At 47.3% G+C, this 25,376-nt stretch overlaps 2 protein-coding genes across 2 annotated transcripts; one reads left to right on the top strand and one right to left on the bottom strand.

The window, feature by feature from the left end:
• Positions 1 to 703: 703 nt before the first annotated feature.
• On the bottom strand, positions 704 to 12,184 carry Prss55 (serine protease 55). The gene is made up of 5 exons (XM_057786774.1): positions 12,130 to 12,184; positions 8,073 to 8,265; positions 4,243 to 4,490; positions 2,158 to 2,300; positions 704 to 1,030 (listed from the first exon to the last, which is right to left on the bottom strand). The coding sequence occupies exons 1-5, from the start codon at positions 12,182 to 12,184 to the stop codon at positions 704 to 706; spliced, it is 966 nt and encodes a 321-aa protein (XP_057642757.1).
• Positions 12,185 to 21,626: 9,442 nt separating this feature from the next.
• On the top strand, positions 21,627 to 24,100 carry Prss51 (serine protease 51). Its single transcript, XM_057785693.1, has 4 exons — positions 21,627 to 21,646; positions 22,359 to 22,618; positions 23,498 to 23,640; positions 23,804 to 24,100. Exons 1-4 carry the CDS (start codon positions 21,627 to 21,629, stop codon positions 24,098 to 24,100), a joined length of 720 nt encoding a protein of 239 aa, XP_057641676.1.
• The last annotated feature ends 1,276 nt before the right edge of the window (positions 24,101 to 25,376 follow it).

Raw genomic sequence — 25,376 nt, 5'->3', positions numbered from 1 at the left:
ATTAGAACCTTCTTATTTAGAAAAAAAGGGGGAATTTTTTGGGATTTTGATCCATTTAGCCAAAGACCTTTGGGAAGCAATCCTTAGGGCATGGTCTTACCTGAGTCTATGACCACTTAAAAACCAAGGAGGAGGAGTCATGTTCTCTCCCTTTCTCCCTTGGGTGGCTGAACCCCAGCTCCCCTAGACAGAACTGCAGACAACAGCAGCTGGATCGTGGTGGCATCTAATCTATTCTGTACCAGTGTTTATCCCCACTTTATACCAAAATATCCTTATTTTATATCTAAATAAATTCTTGAGATCTTTTTTTTAACAAACTCACGTGGGTTCACTTTACACTGCTGAGCCATTTCTCCAGCCTCAAAGGTGATGGGTAGGAAGAGACTTCAGAATGAAAAGTCTCAGTTACTATCTGAACAAATCGAGAAATTTGTTGTAGCTAGAGGAGGTCTCTCCCACCAGAAGTTACCTTGAACCTGACAGGTGACCAAGAGTGAAAACCAGGTTCATCAGAGTGAGCTGTCACTAGTATATTCCATCTGGCGGTATCTGCATTCAGTCCCTGAACCAGGGCTCTAGCCTGTCTTTGGGGTCCTCCTCTTTCTGTCCTCACCCCAAGCTTCTTGATGTCAGCTCAGAATTGTAGCCAACCCCAAAGCACGGTCTCACATACACGCCAGGGGTTAGAGACTGCATCTCTTTATTCCCAGTTGGACAGGGCTCTGAGTAACACACAGGACAGAAGATAAGGCAGAAGCCAACTTTGGGGATGGCTCAATGCTGGACATTTGGAGAATTGGCTGTGATTTCTGGCTTTCTTCTTGACAGAGACCCTCCAATGTTCACTATCCAGGGGCTTCCCCTCTGTCTGGGCTATTTTCTCAATCCACTGGGTATAGTTCAACAGCACGGTGTATATTCCTGGGGAGCCTTTTTGTCCACAGCTCCTGCCCCAGCTGATGATGCCCACCTGGTACCACCTGCTGCCAGGCTCTGCATTGCAGACAAGAGGTCCCCCACTGTCTCCCTGTGGGCAGAGAACACAGCGCAATATTAAATCCACTTTAAGTTGTCCATTGAGGCCAGGCACAGCTCCATTGACTTAGCCTACTCAAATTTGTCAAATAAATTTTGTTACCACTGACCAAGGTAACTACTTCATCCTGGCCCTGTGGGAGAGATGTCCTGCTTACGAGTACCTTATGGAGTCATAGGGGGCACCATCTAAGGCCAGCAGTGTGCAGGGTCCAGGAAAGAGGACTTGATGAGAAAGAAACTCCAGAGAGAGTTCAAAAGATAGGCAGAAGGAAAAGTGGTTCAGGGATGTGAGTTTTTTCAAAGCGGGCTCTGGAAAGGGCAGAGAAGAAAGCACATGCACGCTGTGGGGAGCGCTGTGTCAGGGACAAGACTTCAACTCCCATAATGCGAGGCATGGTGGCCTAAGTCTGCAACCCCAGTGCCAGAGAGGCAGAGACAGGTGGGAAGAATGGTGGAGTCCTGTGGGCTTATTGTCCCTGAAGACCTGAAATCGACTGTGGATTTGTTGCGTGCTGACCCCCAGGTGGGCGTCAACAGTGTCAGGACTTACTGTGTACGCAGCCTTCACCCAAAGACTCCGAGTCCCTGTGGCTCAAGGCCCTCATGTCCATGTGTTTTTCAGACCGTGTCTGTGTGTGTACATACGTGTGCGTGTGCGTGCATATAAGTACTTCTGAGTGTACACATAGGCTCGCGCGTGTGCGGAGGACGGAGAACAACTGCAGCTCTAGTCTCTCAGACGTCACGTCCACTAACTACTGTTGGACTTTTTGTTTTGGTTTCAGTTTATTTTGCTTGGTTTTGTTTGTTTGTTTTGCTTTGAGTTAGGTCGTTCTCTCAGTAGCCTGGAGTTGCTTGTTAGGTTGGCTGGCCTGAGAATCCCAGGGAGTCTCTTACCTTCTCCATGCTGAGAATAGAAGTGTATGTGGCCATGTCTGACTTCTTTTCCATGGGTTTGGGGGACCACACTCAGGTCCTCATGCTTGCTCTACTGACTGAGCCCTTCCCGGAGCCTGCAGTCTAGAATCTTAATCTATTCCCAGGGGAGGGAGACACTCTTGCAAGGAAAACACCTACGGGCTGCAGGTTGAGGGAGGGGCCGCTGCCCCTCGTTACCTGGCAGGCATCATAGCTCTCATTATCATATGCAGCACACAGCATGTTATTGGTCAGCATTGGAAACACCTCCGTGCATTCCTTCCAGTCCGTAATACGCATTGGCACCTTCATCAGGTCAGTTGTCATAGATAATTTGTCGGCTGGCATAGAGAGAAAGCACATTGGGAAAGCCACCAGGTGTGGGGGGGTCCTTATGCAGACAATGAAGCTGATTTGGCCCGGAGAGAGCCACATACCTTTCTGCACCAGCCCAAAACGCTCTCCTTCATGCTAATCATAGACTCAGTATCCACAGCCTTTGGCTAGCCTATACCTGAACTTTATTTATCATCCCCTAGGCTGTTCTACTTAACCCTGCCTTCTGCCTCCTCTCATTTAGAAGCTGAGTCCTCTTCCGGACCATCTCCACCCAGCTCCAGGATTTGACAACCCCAGGAAACACACTAGTGTTCCCTGAAACTCCTATCCCTATCATTTATTGCGTGAGTACAGCCCTCCATTCCTAGTCAACGTCTCTGGTTGTACCACAGTGAAAAAAATTATGATTATGATTTCCAGCACTGATAGATTGGCTGGATTGTCTTTTGCAAAGATCTAAACATATAAATATATATATATACATATATATATGTGTGTGTGTATGTTTGTGTGCTATTGTGTTATATGTTATATATGTGTGTGTGTGTATGTACATATGTATCTGTATCTGTGTGTGCACAAGCACAAGAGAGTGAGTGCCCACAGGGACCAGAAGAGGGCATCAGATCCCCCAGAGCTGAAGTTCCAGGCGGTTGTGAACCTCACAGAACAGGTGCTGGGAACTGAATTCAACCCTCCTCCCCACCCCTCACCCTGCAAGAGCGGTATGTAACTTACCCACTGAACCATCTCTAGCTCCTGGCTGGATCTTTAGGAGGTGCACAGTTTAAATTTTAACTGTCTCTCAGAGTAGACCCATGTTCTGAACATTTGTTTCTCAGCAGATGGGGCTGTTTGGAGGCTGTGGAACCTTTACGGGGCTGGGCCTAGCTGACAGAAGTAGGTCTCTCAGATCAGGCCTTTGAAGGTGATTCTTGCTTCCCCGGTTCTGTCCTGTTCTCTGCTCCCTGGGCTTATGGGAGTGTGAACAGCCTGTGCCCCATGCTACCTATCACCCCTGGGCTCAGAGCTGCTGTGCCCAGCCTTCCCCCCAAAATGGACCAAGATTCCTGAAACCCTGAGACAAAATAACCCTTTCTTCTCACATGTTTCTGGGAGATATTTTGATCCCACACAAAAATTTATAGAACAGAAGGGGTGACAGGAACTAGCGTCTTGGCCTCCAGTAGCAGGAATTTGCCTGAATGTTTCAACTTTTACCACACAAATTCATAGCTGCTTCCTTTCTAGAGGGCTATAACCTTGTAGGTCACCATCTACCTCCTTCCATACTTCTAAGTCTTGTCTGGAACCAGCAGCCATGTTCTACCTGTCTCCCTCTGCTAAGCTGCTGAGAGAAGCCAAATTCCAGGCTCAGTTCACGGGAGGCATCGTCATGGGACTGAGGCTTGCTTCAGCTGTAGGCTGTGTGGTTCGGATCTCCTTCTCACTGCTTGACTTTGGGGGGGGAGGTTCTTATAGGGACAGTCAAGTGGGGATTTACTCACATTCCTGCTCCACATGTTTCCTATTCTAAGTAACAGCCTGACCTGTCGCAAATGATAACATTAACTTCTAAGAGTGGTTGGGCAATGCTTGAGTAGCATTAGAAGCCTAGCCCTGGGTTGTGCATCATGAAAACCTGTAGGAACCAGGTAAGAGACATTACTATGTAAGAACTAAGGTAGAACACAGGGGCCTTTGGACAACTACGGTGGTTGAAATCCCACTCTGTGTTGACTGACCACACCCAGGGATTGGTCCAGAGCTGGCATCTCAGCCACAGCATCTCTCTAGCACCCAGAGGAGACTGAACTGAGGCTCCCAAGAGCTTAGGCTGTGGAGATTTCCAGAAAGCCTCTCCACACCCTCTCATCTTTCGTGTCCTATCTCTCACCTCCCCCAGATCCTGTAGTTCCCACGAGGCCCTGGGCAGTCACATACCTGAGTTGATTATGCCCCATCCTGCCACCCAACATTCATGCCAGCTGGAAGGGGCGGGATGGAGAGGCAGGCAGATGGGCACTGTCAGGTCGTTGAAATGGATAGGGCTGGCCAGCAGCAACAAGGCAATATCATTGTCCATGTTGATTCTTTTAAAGTTTTTGTGGCGAATTATGTTGGCGACCTGTATTTCCACGGGTGAGGCAGCTAAGTCATTAGTTCCCACTTTGACAGTCAGTTCTCTTGGGCTGGGGACACAGAACAAGAGGGAAGGAAGAAGAAGAAAGGAAGCCTGAATGAACAGAAGGCAAGGGGCCCAAAACCTCTACACCCATTGTAGTTCTAGAAGCCTTCAAGGCCTTGTCCTACTGGGGCAGCTGCTCAGCAGGTTTAAAGACTGAAAGAATGCAGAAAGAGCATGTTATCTACTTTCCTTGTTGTTGTGATCAAGTATTTGACATGAAACTATTAGAGGGGAAGCTGATTTGGTCTCAGTTTAAGATTTGGATCACAATCCCTGACTTCAAACTCTACTACAGAGCTACAGTATTGCAAACAGCCTCGCATTGGCAGAAAAACAGATAGGAGGACCAATGGAACTGAATAGAAGACCCAGATATTAATCCACACACCTACAAACATCTGATTTCTGACAAAGATGCAAAAAATATCATGCATGGAAAAAAGAAAGCATATTTAACAAATGGTACTGTCATAACTGGATATCAACATGTAGAAGAATGAAAATAGATCCATATCTATCACCATGCACAAACTCAAGTTCAAACGGATCAAAGACCTCAACATAAAGCCAACCATACTGAACCTCATAGAAGAGAAAGTGGGAAGTATACTTGAATGCTTTGGCACAGGAGACCACTTCCTAAATATAACCTCAGTAGCACAGACACTGAGAGAAACAATAAATGGGACCTCCTGAAACTGAAAAGCTTCTGTAAAGCAAAGGACACGGTCAACAAAATGACAGCCTACAGAATGGGGAAAGCTCTTCACTAACCCCACATCAGACAGAGGTCTGATCTCCAAAATATACAAAGAACTCAAGAAATTGGTCATCAAAAGAACAAATAATCCAATAAAAAATGGATTACAGACCCAAACAGAGAACTCCCAACAGAGGAATATAAAATGACTGAAAAACATTTAAGGAAATGCTCAACATCCTTAGCCATCAGAGAAATTCAAGTCAAAACAACTCCGAGATTCCATTTTACACCTGTAAGAATGGCCAAGATCAAAACACTGATGACAACTTATGCTGGAGAGGATGTGGGGTAAAGGGAACACTCCTGCATTGCTGGTGGGAGTGTAAATTGGTACAGCCCCTTTGGATATCAGAATGGCAATTTCTCAGAAAATTAGGAAACAACCGTCTTCAAGACTCAGTAATACCACTTTTTGGTATATACCCAAAGGATGCTCAATCATGCCACAAGGACATGTGCTCAGCTATGTTCATAGCAGCATTGTTTGTCATAGCCAGAACCTGGAAACAACCTAATTGCCCCTTGACTCAAGAATGGATAAGGAAAATGTGGTACATTTACACAATGGAGTACTACACAGCAGAAAAAAATGGCATTTTAAAAAAAATATTTATTTATTTATTTATTATGTATACAATATTCTGTCTGTGTGTATGCCTGAAGGCCAGAAGAGGGCGGCAGACTCTTTACAGATGGTTGTGAGCCACCATGTGGTTGCTGGGAATTGAACTCAGGACCTTTGGAAGAGCAGGCAATGCTCTTAACCACTGAGCCATCTCTCCAGCCCCAAAATAATGGCATTTTGAAATTTGCAGGCAAATGGATAGATCTAGAAAACATCATATTGAGTGAGGTAACCCAGATCCAGAAAGACAAATATCAAATGTACTCACTCATAAGTGACTTTTAGACATAAATCAAAGAAAAGCAGCCTACAATTCACAATCCCAGAGAAACTAGACAACACTGAGGACCCTAAGAGAGACATACATGGATATAATCTACATGGAAAGTAGAAAAAGACAAGATCTTCTGAGTAAATTGGTAAGTGGGGACCATGGGAGAGGGTTTAAAAGGCAGGGAAAGGAAGGGAGGTGAGCAGAGAAAAATGTATAGCTCAATGAAATTAATTAAAAAAAATTTTGGCCCACTATGACAGAGAAGGCATGGCATGGGAGGGTGAGGCTATGTGCTTATATTTGTATTAAACAGGAGCAGATGAGACCGTGGCTGGAACTGGGCTGAGTTATCAAGGTCCACCACCCAGTGACATACTTCTTTCATTTACTCTCCAATCACCTAAAGGTTCCCCAACCTCCTGATACAACACTACAGCCTGGAGACCAAGTATTTGAACACATAAACCTGTGAGTGACATGCACATTCAGACAGTAACACAGGGAGTAGACTTGTGACCTTCATGTTTCCAGACCTGAATGAGATACCAGTGTGTAACAGAGCAGAAACAGATTTCAGTTGTGGGCTCTCTGAAGATTCCCCACCCCCCACTCTGTTGCCTAGTTTTATGTCAACTTAATAACAAGCAAAAGTCATCCAGAGGCAGGAACCTCAATTAAGAAATGCTTTCATAAGATCAGGCTGTAGGCAAGCCTACAAAGCATTTTCTTAATTATTGATAGGGGAGGGACAAGCCCATTATAGGTGGTGTCATCTCTGGGCTGGTCCTAGGTTCTGTAAGAAAGCAGGTTGAACAAGCCATGAGGAGCAAGCCAGTAAGCTGCACTCTCCATGGCTTCTGCATCAGCTCCTGCCTCTGGATCCAGCCCTGTTTGAGTTCCTGTCAGAGTGGCAAGGTGGTGTCACAGAAATCAGCAATCACTGTTGATGTCATTAGATCTGCCGACCATTTACAAATGAGGACCAGAGTTTCACCTGGAGCTTCCACTGGCCACATAGAACTTCCTGAGCAAAGCAACAGTCAGGTGAGATGGCCAGAGACTCTTTAGTTCTCCTAACCAGTCTCCAAGTCTCCTTCAAGAGTGTGAGCTAGCATGCTTGGCTTTGGTGGGTCTGGAGATAGAACCCCTGAGATCAAACATGTTTGGCAAAAACACAACCGCTGTGCCGTCCCACATCCCATTCTGTATCTTAATTTATTATTTTGAGACAAGGCTTCTCTCACTTAGCTGCCCTAGCTGGCCTCAAGTGAGTGGTCCTCTTGCCTTGGGTTTCCAGTAGTTGGGATTACAGGCTATGCCTTCTTTTTCTGCAGTTTTCTTAACTTTCTAAATGAGCTGAAGGCAAAAGCCAGACTTTCCTCCCTGCCTTTGCCTACTGTGCATGTATGTGCTTGGGCAAGCTATATACATTTATCAGACCTTGGTTTTCCTACCTACAACATAGTGATTTCTTTTACCTCCTTTCAGAGGTCGTTGTAGAGTCAAATGAATCAGTATCGAAGAAAAGCCCAGGCAAAGACCTTGGTGCGTGGGTAATTGCCAGGCAATCCTAGGTGCCCACGGATGGCCTAGGACAAATCAGTCTCCATAAGAACCAAGAAGGGGGCAACAGACAGCCAAAGAGGCCAGATGGGAAGTGTTAGAACTTCCTTCTAGAAGCACTTGAATGCCTTAGGAGAGGTAAGGGGCCAAGCCATCTGACTCTGTCAGCTGCAGGTGTCCCTAAAAGGGACAGGGGGTGCCCACAGGCACTGTCTCAGGTCAGTTGCTTTGGTGTCCAGACTGATACTGGGGAGGAAGGGAGCCATTTCTGTCTGCCCAGGAGGTAATTGTACTCCTTCTCACAGCCTGTGTGTGGCTGAGAACGTGCCACCCCGGGATGACCTGGGCCCTCAATACTTACGAAATCTCATCATCATAAAAGCAGTGAGCCACGGTGATGATCCACCACTTGCTGAGAATGGAGCCACCACAGAAATGATGTCTCTTCTCTTGAATGCTCACCTGCCATGGAAACTCACCCACCTCAGCCTCCTGCCCTCCTATGATCCTGGAGTGGCGAGTTCTGCTGTCATACAGGGGTCTCGTACCACATTCTGCAGGGAGGCAAAACCAAAGGGAAAAACAGATCCTCCGTCAGCCTCTGTCGGGACAGGCTGGGTCTAGCTTGGGAAGAGAAATCCCTGGGGATGTTCTAAGGCCAGGACACCAAGGTTTCCCCACTGTGATAGGATAGGAAGGAGCCCATGGCTCTGGATGGGGTGGGGATGAAGGTGGTGTTGGCTCTGTCTACATTCTTCATGGGGTCTCAGGCTGGCAGCTTTACCAAGCCTGCTTCTACACAGTGAACCTGGAAGAAGACACTTTCAAAGGCCAACTCCAGTGTGGAAATGTTGGGAGCAGTGAGACCCCAGATCCTGAATTTCTTGTAATCCCCTGATCTGAGTGCCTACAGCTGCTCTGAGCATGAGACCTTCAGGAGTTCCTGATGGCAGGAGAGTGGTTTCTGGTGGGTTTGGCTGGGGCGTGGCTATCTCTATATAATCTGCCCCTGAACACAATAAAGGGGGCATTCTTGGGGAATTCAAGGATGACCCGTGTCGCTGTCTCTCTGTCTGTGTGTGTCTGTGTCCCTTGCCTGAAGCTCGCGAACTGGGTGCCAGCGCACAGAGCGCAGACACGGGGGCGCGGTGCATGGCATGGGGAGAAAAATATGATGACTAGAGGGACACACCAGGTCTAGTAGCTATGACACAGGACTGGCAAATATCTCCCCTGCCAAAGCAACAGATTTGGGGGGTGAAATTAGTCTGCTGACCCTCAAATGGCTAGCGGCATGGTCCTGTCACCACAAAGGCCCTGAAGAAAATAGAGGCAGGGGTAGGGAGATGGCCAGGTTGGCAAAGCTCTCACCATGCAAGCACAGAGTCCTGAGTTGGAGCCCCTAGAACCCATGTAAAAAAAAAATCCAGGTATGGTAGTGTGTTTGTAACATCAGTGCCGGGGAGACAAAGATAGGCATAACCCTGGGGGTTCACTGGCCAGTCAGCCCCACCTACTTGGTGAATTCTAGGACAGTGATGGAACACCCTGTCACAAAAGACAAGGTGGACAGTGCCTGAGGAACAACACTTGAGGTTTTCCATGGGCTTTACACACATGTGCATATACATGTGCACGGCCCCGAACACACAAGCACACACACACACACACACACACACACACACACACAGGAGGGAGAGTCAATGCAGAGAGAGAGATACTACAGAGCTGGCTCAGTGAAGGAAACAGAGGCCCAGACAAGCCACTCAACGTCAGCACACAGGCAGGGGCAGTGCTCCCGCAGTGCTCAGACAGGGCACGGTCTCATCTACCGTTGCCTTCATCCTGGGATCCCCACACTGCACTTCTACCCTACAGACCAGTGAGAAGAAATTGGTGTGGCTTAAACCTCTTAGCCTGTGTTGATGTGACAGAGTCCTGGGTAAGGAAGAGGTTCACAAGACCCCCAAGAAGTCATGAAAGGTGCCATGACCCACTAGGAGCCTTCATTATTGTCATCTGGTCCGTGTAGAACAGTTGTGTCACTCGGCGTCTGGGGACAGAGACGAGAACTACTGGGCCGTGAAAGGAAGCCTGGCTTTAGCAGCTCTTCTCCAGAGCCTTAAGCTGTCTGCAATACATAAATATTTTCTTTGGGGCTTTGGGCCTCACCGTTCTTTTTGTTCACCAAACACGCTCGCGGTGCTCACCTTGTATCTGGCACTGTTCTAGGTGCTGTAGAAGATAAACTCACAGTTTTCGTGATCACCCTGAAGTCATGCTACCCAAGACACAGGCTAAGTAACTCGTCTAAGGGCATGCAGCCTAGTCAGGGGGCCTGACCAAACCAGGCCACCTGCTTCTCAGCACTCTGCCTGGAATGTTCACGCCTTGACTGCCCGCTTGCTCTCGTTGTTTGGGCTTCCTCCCAAGAATCACTTCTTCAGTGACGCCTCCTCTGGCCTGGCCTCTGCCCTGGCCAACCTTGTTGTCTATGCAACCTCAGGTGTCGCCACTGTGTTACAATGATTGTGGAGTGCATCTGTCTGCCGCTGACCCCAGAATACCAGCTCCAAATAGAGAAAGCAGCATACATGTCTTGGTGATGCTGTGTCTCGAGGATGGGCCATACCTGTGAGAGTCGCACTCAACAATCAATGGACTTGATCCTCTGACTGAAGGGTTCTTTGCTAGAACTGTCTTAAGGGGAAAACTCCCTTCTCGGGGTTTCATAATAGCAACAGATGGGAGACAAGCTGGTGTCATGGTATCTGTGCCCTGAACTATTTCTCAGCTGTGAAAATGAGGCTCGTGGGGGAGTTTCTAATGATGCGAAGGAGGTACTTGTGATATAAATGTGAATGAAAAGATCAGGATAAAAATCAAATTTGAGGGGGTCAGTGAGAAGGCTCGGTGGGTAAAGCCACTGTTGCCGAGCCTTCCCATCTGAGTTCCACCCCAGGGGAACTAAATGATGTAAGGAGAGCAGCAGATTCCCACAGCTGCTTTCTGACCTCCACATGAGTGCTATGAGACACACCACACACCATACACCACACACACACACACACAATTAAAATGTAATAACTTCAAAAATCCTATTTGAGCCTTATGTGATTTATCTTGTTACAAATGTGGATGTGCGTGTGTGGGAGCCAATGTTTCAGGCTAACCCCAAAGAGGGGTTTGACTGACTAGTGAGTGCCGACATCAGGCCTCTCTCTGCTGCAGCTACAGAACTCGCTAGGACCCTAGTTGCAGACAGCAGAGGCTCGTTTGTGATCTCCTTGTCCAATGACTCGAGACACTCCTTAGCTTTGCTTATCTCTCTTATCTCATCCCTAAACTGGGTCTGAAGCACTCTGCCCATGAGGCTAGCCTGTGGCTCAGATGTGATGATGATATTTGAAGCGTCCCTCCGAGTGCTTGGCACAGAGCACAATCCTCAAGCCACAGTTGATTCATGACTTCTCAGAACCACTTTGCGCCAAAGTCCCCATGGGACTGGCAGACAAGTCCCACTCTCCACATCTTTGGTCCTGGGAACACCCCACGAGGCCAACGTGGAAGCAGCGAGAACACAAAGCCTGACGGCAATGTCAGCAGCTCCCATGTGAGGAGTCATTTGAGCGACTTGGAGCCTTTTCCCATTGGACTCCGGAGGGACAAGTTCTGCCAGTGGTGTCCCATGCCTTGTTCCATGGAGTGCCCCCAGGCCACTCTGAAGGCCTGGGAGACAGGTTGTCTCTGCTCAGAGGCAGTGTGAAGAGCACCCGAAGAAAGTCTGGGTGTTGCTCAGACTGGTGCAAGTCAACACTGTGTCCCTGTAATTGTGGTTTTGGGATAATTTCCCCCACCATGAAGTTGTAAAATAAACCTGGATTGTCTAACAGGAGAACGGGGGTTAGCTAGGAGCATGCTCTCACTGATTTTGGGTTTCTCTTTGCAGGTGTGATATGACCAACTGCCCCAAGTTCCCATCCCCTCGGCTTCCGACCCATGATGGACTATGCACCCTTGAACTGTGAACCAGAAGAAGCCCTTTCTCTCTTAAGTGACTTTTGTCAGAGTATTTAAGCATAGAAATGGGGACAGGGAGTTAAGTCATTTGACTACTTCCTTGCCCAAGCTCTGGGCACTTCTTCATTCACTGGTATTGGTGAGGTTGAATTTTAATTCCAAGCTAAAACTCCAAGATTAGATGGGTATCCCCTAAAAGGAATGGGTGAGGGGTCTTTGCTCCTGGAGGTGACCTCCTGGTGGCCCATTAACTAACTCATGGGGCATGTCTGCTGTTTCCTTTGTCGTTAATGCTCACCACATAGGAAGGTAGGGTGAAGGAAGGTGAAGAGAGCAGGTGTCCTGGCTGGCCCTACTTGGGTCAGCAGCTCTGGCCAGAGGGAGAGAAGTCCACGTACCAATTTTTGCTCCCAGGGTGTGGGCAACAAGCAGCAGAATGGAGGGCAGGATCATGGCCCTGGCTGGGCTGTGTGCTGGAGGTTAGGAGGCTGAGTCCATGGTGTCAGCTGGCTGCTCATATTCCTTAAGCTGCCAGGCTATTGATGTCACAATGGCTGTATTGAGACCTCACACGAAGTCACGAAGACTCTTCTTAAGTCATTGTCTTTCTGTGATGCCTCACCCAGGACTTCATTCTTGAAGACTTTCCCCCTGGGAACATCCCTTATTCCCATCCTTACCTCTTTGGACGCTTGGTGTTTGGTCCCGTTTTAACTGTTTCTCCTAAGGTTCATGAACTTCTCTTTCTGGGGAGCCTACTACATTGGGGTATACCTTAAAAGTGAGGTTTGCAAACTGACCGCTAGGCTGGGCATTAGATGAGCCTTGCTGAGACAGACATTCTTTTTTTTTTTTTTTTTTTTTTTTTTTTTTTTTTTTTTTTTTTTTTTTGGTTTTTCGAGACAGGGTTTCTCTGTGGTTTTTTGGAGCCTGTCCTGGAACTAGCTCTTGTAGACCAGGCTGGTCTCGAACTCACAGAGATCCACCTGCCTCTGCCTCCTGAGTGCTGGGATTAAAGGCGTGCGCCACCACCGCCCGACTTTGAGACAGACATTCTTGTCAACTAAATAGCTACCAGATTCTCAGCCTCTTTGGTATGCTGATAGCCATTGTTAGACTACACAGCCCACACTGTGTCAATCTAAGAAGTCCCAGTTTTGATACACATGTATTCATTTTTGATACACATGTATTCTATTGGTTATGTTTCTCTGAAAAACCCTGATACACCTACCACCCATGTCCACAACATAGGAAATCTCCATCAGCTCTCTATGTCCCAGGGAGCAGAGAGCCATGGGACCCAGTCCCACAGAAGGAACCTGCACAGTTCCGTAGAGTACAGTCTCAATAAACCATAGCTTCTTAACCTGAGGGTCATGACCCCAGGTGGGGGGGGTCACATGACTGAATGTGGGAGCTGTGAAAACTTGAGCAACAGTGAATGGAAATAAAAGGAAGAGTGATCGGAAGTCTTTCTGGCAGAGCTTGCTTGTGTGGCCCTGTGGGAGGTGGCCATGTCTGTGGTTTTCAACACATGACATGTATGTTTTGCATTGTGTGTGCCATGGTTCACAGCATTAACTTCAAGGCTACTGCATGTCATGGACTGCGTGTACTGTATAAGTTTTCTGCTCTCAGAGAAACAGTTTCATGATGGGGAACTGAGAACTTTGATATTTCCCTGCCATTGTTCCTCTGCATATCAGTACTGAATTAGGATATCTTTGCATGGTATTGGGCTAGAGTATTTGACTTTTTAAAAACTACTGTTTAAGTTATTGAGTTTGACGGATCGTTCAGTGAATTTCGGCTTGGGGTTAAGGCAGAGTTTTCGGTGGTTTTCTGAAAAGACCCGTCCTGTCATTTTTTTAAAAAATATGAAGTTGCATTTTCTGCACTGAAGATTATACAATAAAAATGTTTATCAACCTTGAAAAACATTGAAGATAGTTTGTAAAATGTTCAGTCAAGTTTGTTTTGTTTTTTTTTTTGAGGCAGAGTCTTGCTATACAACCCTGGCTACCCTGAAACTCTTTATGTAGACCAGACTAGCCTTGAGTTCACAGATGTTCATCTGCCTCTGTCTCCTGAGAAATGGGATTGAAGATAGGTACCACTATGCCCGTTAAGATTTAACTCTTTGTACGAAACTAAGCAAGCTTACCCACCTCTCTAGTATACAAAGTTGCTTTTATCTTTAGTACATGATAAAATCATGTGTAGCCCAGAGTCATTTTAAAATATATTATTTGTATTAATAAAGATTTGACTTTTTGATTTTATATGTTTTATATGCTTTGGTGAAAAGATATCACATATAAAAATGCTTACAAAGCCGGGTGGTGGTGGTGCACGCCTTTAATCCCAGCACTCTAGAGGCAGAGGCAGGCGGATCTCTGTGAGTTCGAGACCAGCCTGGTCTACAAGAGCTAGTTCCAGGACAGGCTCCAAAACCACAGAGAAACCCTGTCTCGAAAAATCAAAAAAAAAAAAATGCTTACAAAGTGTGGCAGTTTGACGAGCATGGCCCCTGTAGGCTCATATAGTTCAACGTTTGGTTCCCAATTGATGGAACTGTTTGAGAAGGATTAGGAGGGAGGGCCTTGTCAGAGTAGGTGTGGCCTTGATGGAAGAGGTGTTTCCCTAAGGGTGGACTGTGAGGTTTCTACAGATGCCCCATGCCAGAGGCCCAGTCTCTCTCTCTCTCTGCCTGCTACCTTAGGATCAGGATGCAAGTTCTCAGCTACTGCTCTAGTATCATGCCTGTCTGCCTGCTGCCACAATCCCACCATAATAGTCATGGACTTGCCCTCAGAAACTGTAAACGAGTCCCCAATTAAGTGCTTTCTTCTGTAAGTTGCCTTAGTCATGGTGTCTTTTCATGGCAATAGAATAACAACTAAGGCAAGAAGCCTGCCGTAATCTGTAGTGCACACCTTCCTCCTCCTCCCTAGAATTGGATGAGCATTGGCTCAAAGTAGAGGAAGCAACCTTAGGGCCTGAAAGTACCTGCAGAAACTCAAAAGAAGGTACAGGATAAGCCATATCACTTAGGGACCATTGTCTGACTGATGCTCCAGAGGCAATTAGAAAGACATCCTCCTGGTGGTGTCACCAAAGTCCTAGCCAGTGATCTTCTGACCTTAGAAGAGCAGCTTGGGGCATCGAGAAGAATGTGGAGAAGGGTAAAAAATTAGTGATGCCCTTTTCTTTTGCTTTTTTTTTTTGATACAGAGTTTTCCTTTGTAGCTTAGATTTGCTTGAATTCACTAAGTATCCCAGCCCACCTTGAACTCCCAGCAATCCTGCCTCAGCCCCCTGAGTGTTGGGATTATAAGTGTGAAGTGTGGATCACAATTTAAAATGACTTTTTTTTAGATTTAAGTATATCCCATGCACTGGTTGGGACATTCAAATAGAAAAAAAAAGTTACTATTGAAATTCACATTTAGCTGATGCTCCATGTTTTCTTTGGGAAGCCTTGTGTGCCAACTTCCAAGCTTAAGCCTGCAGATTTTGACCCAGTGGGTTTAGAGGAGTGAAGCGGGGCAAGCATCAGGGCCAAACATTTCCTGAAGCTCCTTCTGAATGTCTATAGTACCATTCCAGGGCCATATACTGGCTTATTCCTGGGAAATCCAGAGTATGTCTGGCTGAGTTGAAAGGGTTGCAGCTGGGTAGGGTCTTCTCTTAGCCTCTGGTTTGTTTGGGGACCCAGTGGGTGCTGGTAGGGGAGAGACACTTGCGATAGTCCCAGGATGCATCCATACATCTGGGAAGACACAGGGAGTCTTTAGAAGGAGAACAGGGGATTCACAATAGACATTTGGAGCCTAAGAGGAGAATGGGACCTTGGCACCACGAAAGCTTCTCCTTGGCCTACCTGGAACAGTGAGGAGCTCACTCACATGCCCACCTGCAAGAATTAGCCCTAAGTGGTCTTATGTGTAGGCTAGCTCACCTGCCAGCAATCTTCCCCAGCTTTGACCCTTGGAGAAGAGAGAGCAGAGCCAGTGCTGAAAAGGAGTTGGGCCTTGAAACTTTGTCTGACGAGGGAGCCAAACATTCACCCAATCAGAATAAAAGTCTTGACTGTGACCAGGGAAAACTGAAGCTGGGTTTGGGTACAATGCCTGTAGAACCTTTGTGTGAGATTGGTGGAGAAGCCATGAGGCATCTCAAACATTCGTCAGAGCACAGCAAGTCATTCCCCTGTATGGTGCACAAACAAAGCAGGGAGCTCAGAGCTGCGGTTGGTCATGGTCCTAAGCCGCTCTGTGCAAACACTGCAGTCTGATTCCCCTTCCTTTGCTGGTGCCTTTAGAGCAAGTTTGGGATTTCTTATTTAGCACTGGGGGAAATATGAGCTGAACAAGGGACCTGATGTAGGGAGGCAGACGTCAAGTAGGAGTGACATGTACCATTCATGCCCAAGCTCTTATGACTTGTGGCCACCTGGTCATTACTGCTTTCTATGGAGCTAGAAATGGGCCCCAAAGCTCCTTCAATGGTGCAGTGTTGGGCAGCCATTACCACGATAACTTAAAACCCACTGTCACAGCTGGAGCATCATGTTACATGGCCTCCTCACCAGCATCCAACAGAGGCCGTGGAACTCACCTGGGGACGCTTTGTTCCTGGAGGTGTCCTGCCATTCACAGCGCCCATGACTAATGGACAGGTTAACAAACCGACTCTGCTGTTAGCTGTGCAAGCCACCCACCTTCAGAGGCAGCTTCTACCATGCCCATAAGGGACTGGGGAGTACTTCATCTCTGAGTTATTTTTCAGTAACAGCCCTTTCAGCTGGTGAGAGGGTGGCTATGGTCACAGTGACCACATTTGCCGGGACAATGACAAGGAAGATCTATGACCCAGGTCACAAGTTAACCACGATATTTGCATTTGAGTCAGGGAAGGATCATAATCCCTGACTTGTCCTAGCGATGAACTTGGAAGTCACCTTGCTGTCCCCCCTCTTAGATTCAAAGAGAGGCACACCTCAGGCGTGGAGCACTGGTTTCCTCTCGTGACTCCTCCAGGCAATGAAGTCATTTGCTGTAATCTTCAGTGTGAAGAAACATTCCACAGACTATGTTGAGCTATGCCTTCCCTTGTTTTGTGGGAGAGAAAAGAGACTCAGGCACATTTTGAGGACCACGCTTTTTCATGGGTGCTTTAAATGATCTCTAATTCTCCCATAATTTTAATAAATGTTCTTGGACATTCATGAGGGGAGAAGACACTTAACAGACTTTAAATAACTTGCTCAATACAAGCCTTAGCGGGTGTGTCCAGGATGAAACAACCTCCCCCTACCCTGAGTCGGAGGCAAGACTTCTCAGGCCCTCATTTATTCAGTCTGATGCGGGAATAAGGGGTGGAAGCAATAAAAATGAAGTCAAGCCACATATTTTGGTTAAGCATTCAAAACTTCACTGAGGTTAGGGATGAGATAAGGGCGGCTTGAGGATGTCCGTCAGACTGTGCCACATAACAGAGCATGCAGCAGGCTTTTATTTGACTTTATGAGGGTAGGGGAGTTTGGTTAAAAGAGAGAGAGAGAGAGAGAGAGCCGGGCGGTGGTGGCGCATGCCTTTAATCCCAGCAGAGGCAGGCGGATCTCTGGGAGTTCGAGGCCAGCCTGGTCTACAAGAGGTAGTTCCGGGACGGGCACCAAAGCTGCAGAGAAACCCTGTCTCGAAAAACCAAGAGAGAGAGAGAGAGAGAGAGAGAGAGAGAGAGAGAGAGAGACCTTTACATTCTTCCAAGGAAACTTGGTAACTATTATCCTAACCCACAGCGAAGCTAGTGGGAAGTTAATATATTGCTTAGTTGTGAGCTAGGCAAAGGGGTGCTAGCTGTGTGGGATGCATCCTAGGGTTATCTCAAGTGTCTCTCACTGAGTAGCCCAGTGGGTGCTTGTCTCAACAGTCTGAGGGTTCAGGGAAGACCCTGACCCATCAATAACCATCCTCCTTGTGGGGTCTCATCTAGTGTTTTGCTACAAAGCTGAGAAAGGTCATCATTGAGGGTGAAGGAAATGAAATAGCTAAAGGCCCAGTTTGTCTTTGGCCCCTTGTGGAGGTCCCCACCCACTTCGATTCCAACTACTTACTAAGACCTAATAAGTAACAGACTTGGCATGCTAAGAACAGAGGATGTAAGAGCAAAGAAAAAGAAAAGACCCTTGCCCTCACCAGAGTTATAATCTAACAGGGGAACAAACTGATAATGCTGAGGATGTGTACAGTATTGATATCCACTGGAGATAAGACAGCAGGCAAAGCAGAGAGAAAGAGAAGGGGGGGGCGCCTTGGGCAAAGGCAGTGTAATAGCTAATACTGTCTTAATGAAATCTGAAATCACCTAGGAGACAGCCTCCAAGGGATTATCTCGATTCAGTTAACTGAGGTGTGAAATGCCACATCAGCTGTTGGCAGCACCATCCCTTAGGCTGGGATCCTAGACAGAATACAAAGGAGAAAGCAAACTTCAACCAGTGTCCATCTGTCTCTGCTTCCAACCACGGAGGCCATGTGGCCAGCTACCCCACATTCCTACCACTATGAGTTCCTCCCCATGGTGGACTGTACCCTCAAACTGTGAGCCAAAAGAAACACGTTTTCTTTAAGCTGCAGTTTGTAGGGTCATCTCTTCACAGCAAGGGAGTAAGTAATTATCCAAGTGGGACTCCTTGACCAAGAGACTGGAACCTTGAGGAAGTTGAGAGGGTTCTAGAAGACTTAGGAACCTTGTACATGCCACTGTTTATGAAGCAGGAATTTCATTCCTGCAGTCAGTGTGCACTCCTTCCCTGAGAGACAGGACTGTTGATGGAGAGCAGATACAGCAGCATCTTCCAGTAAGCCGAAGGTGCATCCTGGAGCTGCTTATTCTGTCAGCTTCAAGTTAAGGATAACTAGCATCATAAATGCTGCTGATGAGGAGGATGATGATGTGAAGAAAGTAATGATGGATGATGGACAGATGATGGGAGTCGGAGGAGAGATTAAGAACTCACAGAATGCTATTCCCAGACAACTCTCTCTCCCTGACTCTCACCCAGTACCACCTCTGACTCTTCTCTGCTCCCTTGCAATCTCCAGGCTCCTTTCTGACTCTGCCTCCTGCTGGTACACATCAAGGCAGAGAGGCCATAGCAGCTCAGTCCTCCCTTGTCTCTGCGTGCTTCCCCTGGCATCGTTTTCATCCTAGGATCTACCGCTGGACCCTTTCCCAGGTTATCCCCTGAACTTCTGATCCTCACTGTTTCCAGACTATGCATGCTGTGGAGCCAGTGGCCATGGAACTTCAGTTGCTATTCTGTGTCTCAGCAGTCAGACCACCAACACCAGGCCACCAACACCTCTCACCTGGATTACTCCTATGTGATAATCTTGTTCTGGTTTTACCTGCCCCCAAATAACATCCATGTTTCCATGGTTTCCATGGTGTATTTAGAGTTTTCTCTCTCTCTCTCTCTCTCTCTCTCTCTCTCTCTCTCTCTCTCTCTGTGTGTGTGTGTGTGTGTGTGTGTGTGTGTGAGGTACATGTGCAGGTGCATGTGGAGACTAGTGCATAAACTTGGCAAACTTGGGTGTTATTTCTCAGGCTTTATTCATCGTCTTAAAGTATTATTTATTTTCATTTTATGTCTATGAGGGTTCTGTCTGCATGCACAAATGTGTACCATGTGATGCATGCTGTTCCTGGAGGTCAGAAGAAAGTGTCAGATACCCTGGAACTTTACACATGTTGTGAGCCAACATGTGGGTGCTGGGATTTGAACCCATGTCCTCTATAAGAGCATCAAGTGCTCTTAATTGATGAGTCACTTGTTCCAGGACCCACCCCTGACCATGAATATCTTTTTAAACATAGGGTCTCCAGCTGTCCTGGGAGTTGCCAAATAGACTAGGCTGACTACCCAGCAAGCCCCAAGAATCTGCCTATCTCTGCCTCTCTAGTGATGAAATTACACCATGACCCCACCCTTGTAATCAAGCACAGCTTCTAGAGACTGAACTCAAGCCCTTGCACTTGCAAGGCAAGCAAGCACTTTACTAACTGAACTATCTCTGCAGCCCTGTCCAGAGTGATCTTTTTAATGTAAGTAACATTTTAATGTAACACCGACACCCACTTTAGTTCTTCTCTAACCCATGATAGGGTTAAAATTTCCTGTAGAGGACCATGGAAATTTTGAGATCCAATTTCAGAGAATATAAAATCTCACCCAGAGACCCAAAGCTCATTATTGCCGAAGGTGGCAGAAGAATAAATGGCTCCCCCAAGTGCTCAGAGTCAAGGGCAGGGCCAGAACACATGGGCAGATAGAGGACTGTCAGCAGGAGGCACCCAAAAGGACCGGTAATCAGAAAGGACTGGGAGAGGGATGTGGCTCAATCAGGCTGTGCCTGCTTTTCCTCTCTAATCTCCACATTCACTGTGATGTCACCAGGCCAGGCTCTGCCATGCATTTGTGATGCCCAACTATGGCAGCTGCAGCTGCTGTTTTATCAGTGTGGGCAGGGTATCAAGGTGGGCAACACCAGACTGGAATGGCAACACGATGCTCTCCCTTCTGATTGCACTGCTCATGACGTCCAAGGGACATGCCCAGGACAACCAAGGTTAGTGTCTGACTAGCCCAGAATTAAAGGTAGGAAATGCCTGCTACCTCACCCCTGGATGCCCTAGAGTGAATGGGGGGGGGGGGCTCCAGGGTGTGTGTGTGTGCAGATTTAGAGGTCTCGAACCCAGATCCAGAGAGCATAAAATCTCACCCAGAGAGACCCAGAGCTCTTTACCCCCAGAGGTGGCAGAAGATGGAATTTGATTCAGTAAATTAGGAGGCTATGACTGATTGATCAAAGCAGATGTACTGGACTGGTTGAAGATGCTATTTACAGTGAATCTTCCAGGATATGTGCCCAGAGTTCCAGAAACACAGGAGACTTGGGGCAAGATCAACTACTGGCTTTATTTCTCCCTGGCTGTAAGTGAATTGAGGCTCTCTCTAGGTCCAGACCCTGAAAGAGGCAGCAGAAAGGTGTGGAGTCGAATAGGGATGCATTTAATTTAGAAAATATTTATCAGGTCATATTGCTGTAAGAAGTCGGTTCATGTAATATTTGCTCTGTGATCCTGGGAGGTGCCCCATAGAGAAAGTTCTATGGGTGGACCAGATGTGCAAATGTTTGGTACTCTTTCTGAAGAATTACAGCAGGACCCCACACAAAAGGATGCTGACATGTATGGTTCATTATGTGACTTTGCTATGTTTGATCTCATCTCCCTCCCTCCCTCTCCCCTCTCTCCCTCCTCCCTCCCTCTCTCTCTCTCTCTCTATCTATCTATCTATCTATCTATCTATCTATCTATCTATCTATCCATTTCTATCTCTGTGTGAGAGAGGGGGGAGGAGGGAGGGAGGGAGAGAAAGAGAGAGAGAGGGAGAGAGAGGTGTACTCATCTTTCTCAAAGTCACTCACAGTTATTTTACAATTCTATCAAGCAACAGCATTAACTGGTAAATTTCTGTTGCTTTTCCTCCCATTGGTCTTCCAACACCCTTTAAACATAGAATATGTGTTTATGATTTCTGCGGCAGGTCCATTTTTGTTAGTTTGCATTTCCCTACACTGATCATCTTCAGTTTGGAGGTGTTTTCTAAGATCTGTTCTGTGGGCCCTCTCATTTGATTTCCCTCAGATGCCATCCTGAGCTTAGCTGGAAAGGTTCTGAGACTGTGAAGTGAGGATTTCTCTGGGCGTCTTGTATACCAATGTCTCTTTGCTTTCTCTCTCAAAACCAGTCCTGTGTGGCCACAGACCTGCCTTCCCAAACTCATCATGGTTGCCGTTCCGTGAACTGCTGGAAGTCCAGAATGGTGAATTCCCGTGGCAAGTGAGTATCCAGATGCTTGGGAAACACCTGTGTGGAGGCTCCATCATCCACCAGTGGTGGGTTCTGACGGCAGCACATTGCTTCCCAAGAACCCTGTAAGTGTCTGGGCATCACCGCCATTTATGTCTCTCGTAGTACACATGCAGTCTGGGCTAGTCGCTTGGTTGGTTGGTACATGAAGCTTTGGAAGCCACAGGCATTGTGTCCAGTGACTTTGGACCCAAATCTGCTCCTGTATCCTATATTGTAGTACCTCTTGGCTTGATCAACTATATCACAACTTGGTTGCTTCTTGTAGCTTAGCACCAGTGTTGGGAAAATTAGTATAGGCTTCCTTTTCTTGCCCACCACTTATATACTAGATTCACTCACTCATTGTGCATGCATTGAGCACCTACTGGGTACAATTTCAAGAGAGAGGGGTGTAGCAGTCAATAAGAGAGCCAAGATTCCTGTCCCTAAGGCATTCACATCCTCTTTTCTCAATGGGTACATTACACTTCTGTTGGTGAGAGCTTCCCCTGGAGCTAATGGTTCACCTGTTCAGAGATCCATCTGGGTCTGGTCCATGACTCTGACCTCCCTGATCTCTTTAGCCCCTGCCCCTACAAACCCCCTATTCTATACTACTTAGTGGCGTGGAAATGTGTTTGTAGATACAAAGTGCCCCACGATCATTGTCAGCTGTGGTGCTTCTGTCTTCATCCTTCAGATTAGAAGTGGTAGCGGTGAACGTCTCTGTAGTCATGGGAACCAAGACCTTCAGCGACATCAACTTGGAGAGGAAACAGGTGCAGAAGATCATCGCTCACAAAGATTATAAGCCGCCCCACCTTGACAGCGACCTCTGCCTGCTCCTGCTCGCCACGCCAGTCCAATTCAATAAGGTCAAAATGCCCATCTGCCTGCCACAGCAGGAGAGTTCCTGGGATCGGTGCTGGATGGCAGAGTGGGCGTCTACTCATGGCCACGGTACGCACCTCACCTTCATGCCACATGAAGCTCACTTGTGGGCTGCCTACTGCTGAGCAGAATGATAGTTTAGCTGGGGACAACTCAAACTGAATTTGTGGTAGCATCCATCCCCTCCTTTCTCATCACCTTTTCCCACCTATAGAACAACAATGCCTCCCTCAACTAAATCATGTAGGTGAAATTACGTAGGTCAAGTCCCTTCTCCCCCGCAAATACGCGGGATATAGAAGAATCTCAAAACTTTAAAGCAGTGATCATTTCTACGGATTCCATCAAAAGTGTTTGGCTCACACACCTGTTAGCCTCACAAAGAGTCCAGCATTTGCTGATATAATTAAACCAGTGGTTTCCCTGGGGCGGTGAGCACCAGTGACTCCATTCCTCTTCCTGTAGAGCACCAGGCTGGCCACCCATGGACCATGAACAGGGAGAAAGGCAGGATTTCCTTTAGCACTGCGGTTATTTTCCCCTTCAAGATGATACATCTTGGATGTGCCTATTCTTTCAAGTGTCTCCATTTATCTCCCCAAAGACAAAATGTGTGCTGCTCTAAACTTCAACTTTAGGACAAAGGTTAGCTTCAGAGCAAGGGTAAGACCATGGAGAACTCTCCATATTGTGCCCCTGTTAAGGGACTGGCTTGCTTCTGGAGAGAGCCTGCATCCTCTGGGCATATACATTAGTAGAGGCACTACTTGTTGGGACACCTAGATAACCGAGTGGGATCTTGCAGTAAATCATCCGCACCAGGGAAACTGTGAATCTGACTTGTTGGGCACTGTAACCCACCAGGGCTTTCTCTTTGATGTGTGTGGACTGGTCACTGTCGGTGGCCAATGCATGCTCATTCTCAGGCTGGCTTCCTCACTTTGCTAGGCTCAACCAGAGGCTTAAACATGCACCTGACGAAGCTGAGGGTGGTTCGGATTAGCTGGAGAGCATGCGCCAAGAGGGTGACTCAGCTCTCCAGGAACATGCTTTGTGCCTGGAAGGAAGGAGGCACCAACGGCAAGTGCCAGGTACTTGGCCGCTGCCACGCCCCACCCCCTCGTACCCCACAATTCTTAGGTCCCCAGGAGGAGTCCAGGAGAGGGGCCCTTGCACATTCCACCAGCCACCCCTTCATATCCTCCTGCTGGATGGCCTCTCACATATAGCGCTTCTTGCTTTTCTCATTCCCAGGGAGACAGTGGGGCACCCATGGTCTGTGCTAACTGGGAGACTCGGAGGCTCTTTCAAGTGGGTGTCTTCAGCTGGGGCGTAACCTCAGGTTCCAGGGGGAGACCTGGTATGTTTGTATCTGTGGCTCAGTTTATCCCATGGATCCTGGAGGAGACGCAAAGGGAAGGAAGAGCGCTCAACCTCTCCAAAGCCTCGCGAAGCCCCTTGACTCGCATTTCAGGATACCCCATATGGCTAAGCGTGGGGTCTCAAATACTGCTTGCTGCCATGTTTACCGGGGATAAATCAAACTGCTAAGCTCAAAATGCTCTTACTGCTTGCCCAGTCTGTTCTCTCCCATCTTCTCCCAAGCATCTGAAGAACACTGACTACGGATTGGTCTCTGCACTGATGAGTTAACCACAGACTTAGTTCCCTGGCTCACACTCTAATGTAGGAATATTGAACTCCATGCTGAGAGAAGTGTTCCAGAGGCAAACATCATGTCCTCTGACAAAGGAGAGTCAGGAGGGTGTGATTCAGGAAGTCTTTGAAAATCTCTCATGAGAAGTCTCCCCACCCTTCCCTATGAGGGGGGCTCCACCTGCATTGTGTTTGCTCTGACATTCTGAGTTGCTTCTTTCTCTCTTGTGTCATGATCAAACCCAGCCACAGATTAGCTTTGTTCTGTCAGTCCAGTACCCAACCCAGGTCTGCACCCAGGGAGCGCCCAACCCAAACCTGCAGATGCCTCCATGGCCTGACCATGCAGAAAGAGCTCTCTGTGTGTGGCAGGTAGGGCAAGGGCTCTCGGGCCCAATTTCAATCTGAAAGTGGGAGATTATGGCTCAGGACATGGAGACCACACCTTTCCTTCCGTTTTTTAATTTATTCAAAAAGCACTTCCAGATAACCAATTGTTCCGGAGGCATTGATGTCTATCGATTTCTCCAACACATGGAGCCCGAGACTTCCCAGCAACTAAAGTCACTGCCCATCATATGTGAGAGTGGATTGAACTGGACCAGGGATATCAGAACCAATGTATCCTTCCACCAGAGACAACTAACTGAGTAGCTTTCTGCTGGTCATGAAACAAAGGGCAAGAGTTTGGGCTTAGAAAACCACGAGGCCATGTTTGAAGACCAGTGCCATACCATACATCCAGGGACTAATGGTGGTTACATCTCTAGATCTTTTCTTGGTCAAGTCTATATGGCATAGATATAAAGGAGACAACCAATTATATGAGCAAGGAGTTTATTTTCCCCATTCATTCATTTGAATACTTTGTGATATAAATTTTATATAACTTCATTCTATCTTCTAAATTTCCATCTATTTTCTAAGACTTGTGGGGAGTGGGTAGTCTAACATCTGTAGAAGAGGCACTGGACCATGACAGGGATTACACAGTACAGTGGTATCTTATAACTTACAGGGAGAAACATATCCTACCTTGTGCCTTAGTACACACACAAATATACACCTTGAACTAACAATTCATAAAGCAATACACCCTTCTCTGCTACTGGATGAGCAAGGACTTAGATTTGCGTGACCAAGGCAAACTGTGGCCATCTCTTGGTAGATC

Source organism: Chionomys nivalis, chromosome 12, assembly GCF_950005125.1.
Source record: "Chionomys nivalis chromosome 12, mChiNiv1.1, whole genome shotgun sequence".
Taxonomy (NCBI): Eukaryota; Metazoa; Chordata; class Mammalia; order Rodentia; family Cricetidae; genus Chionomys; species Chionomys nivalis.
Note: the sequence above shows the minus strand (reverse complement) of the source record. Positions and strands in the feature narration are given on the sequence as shown.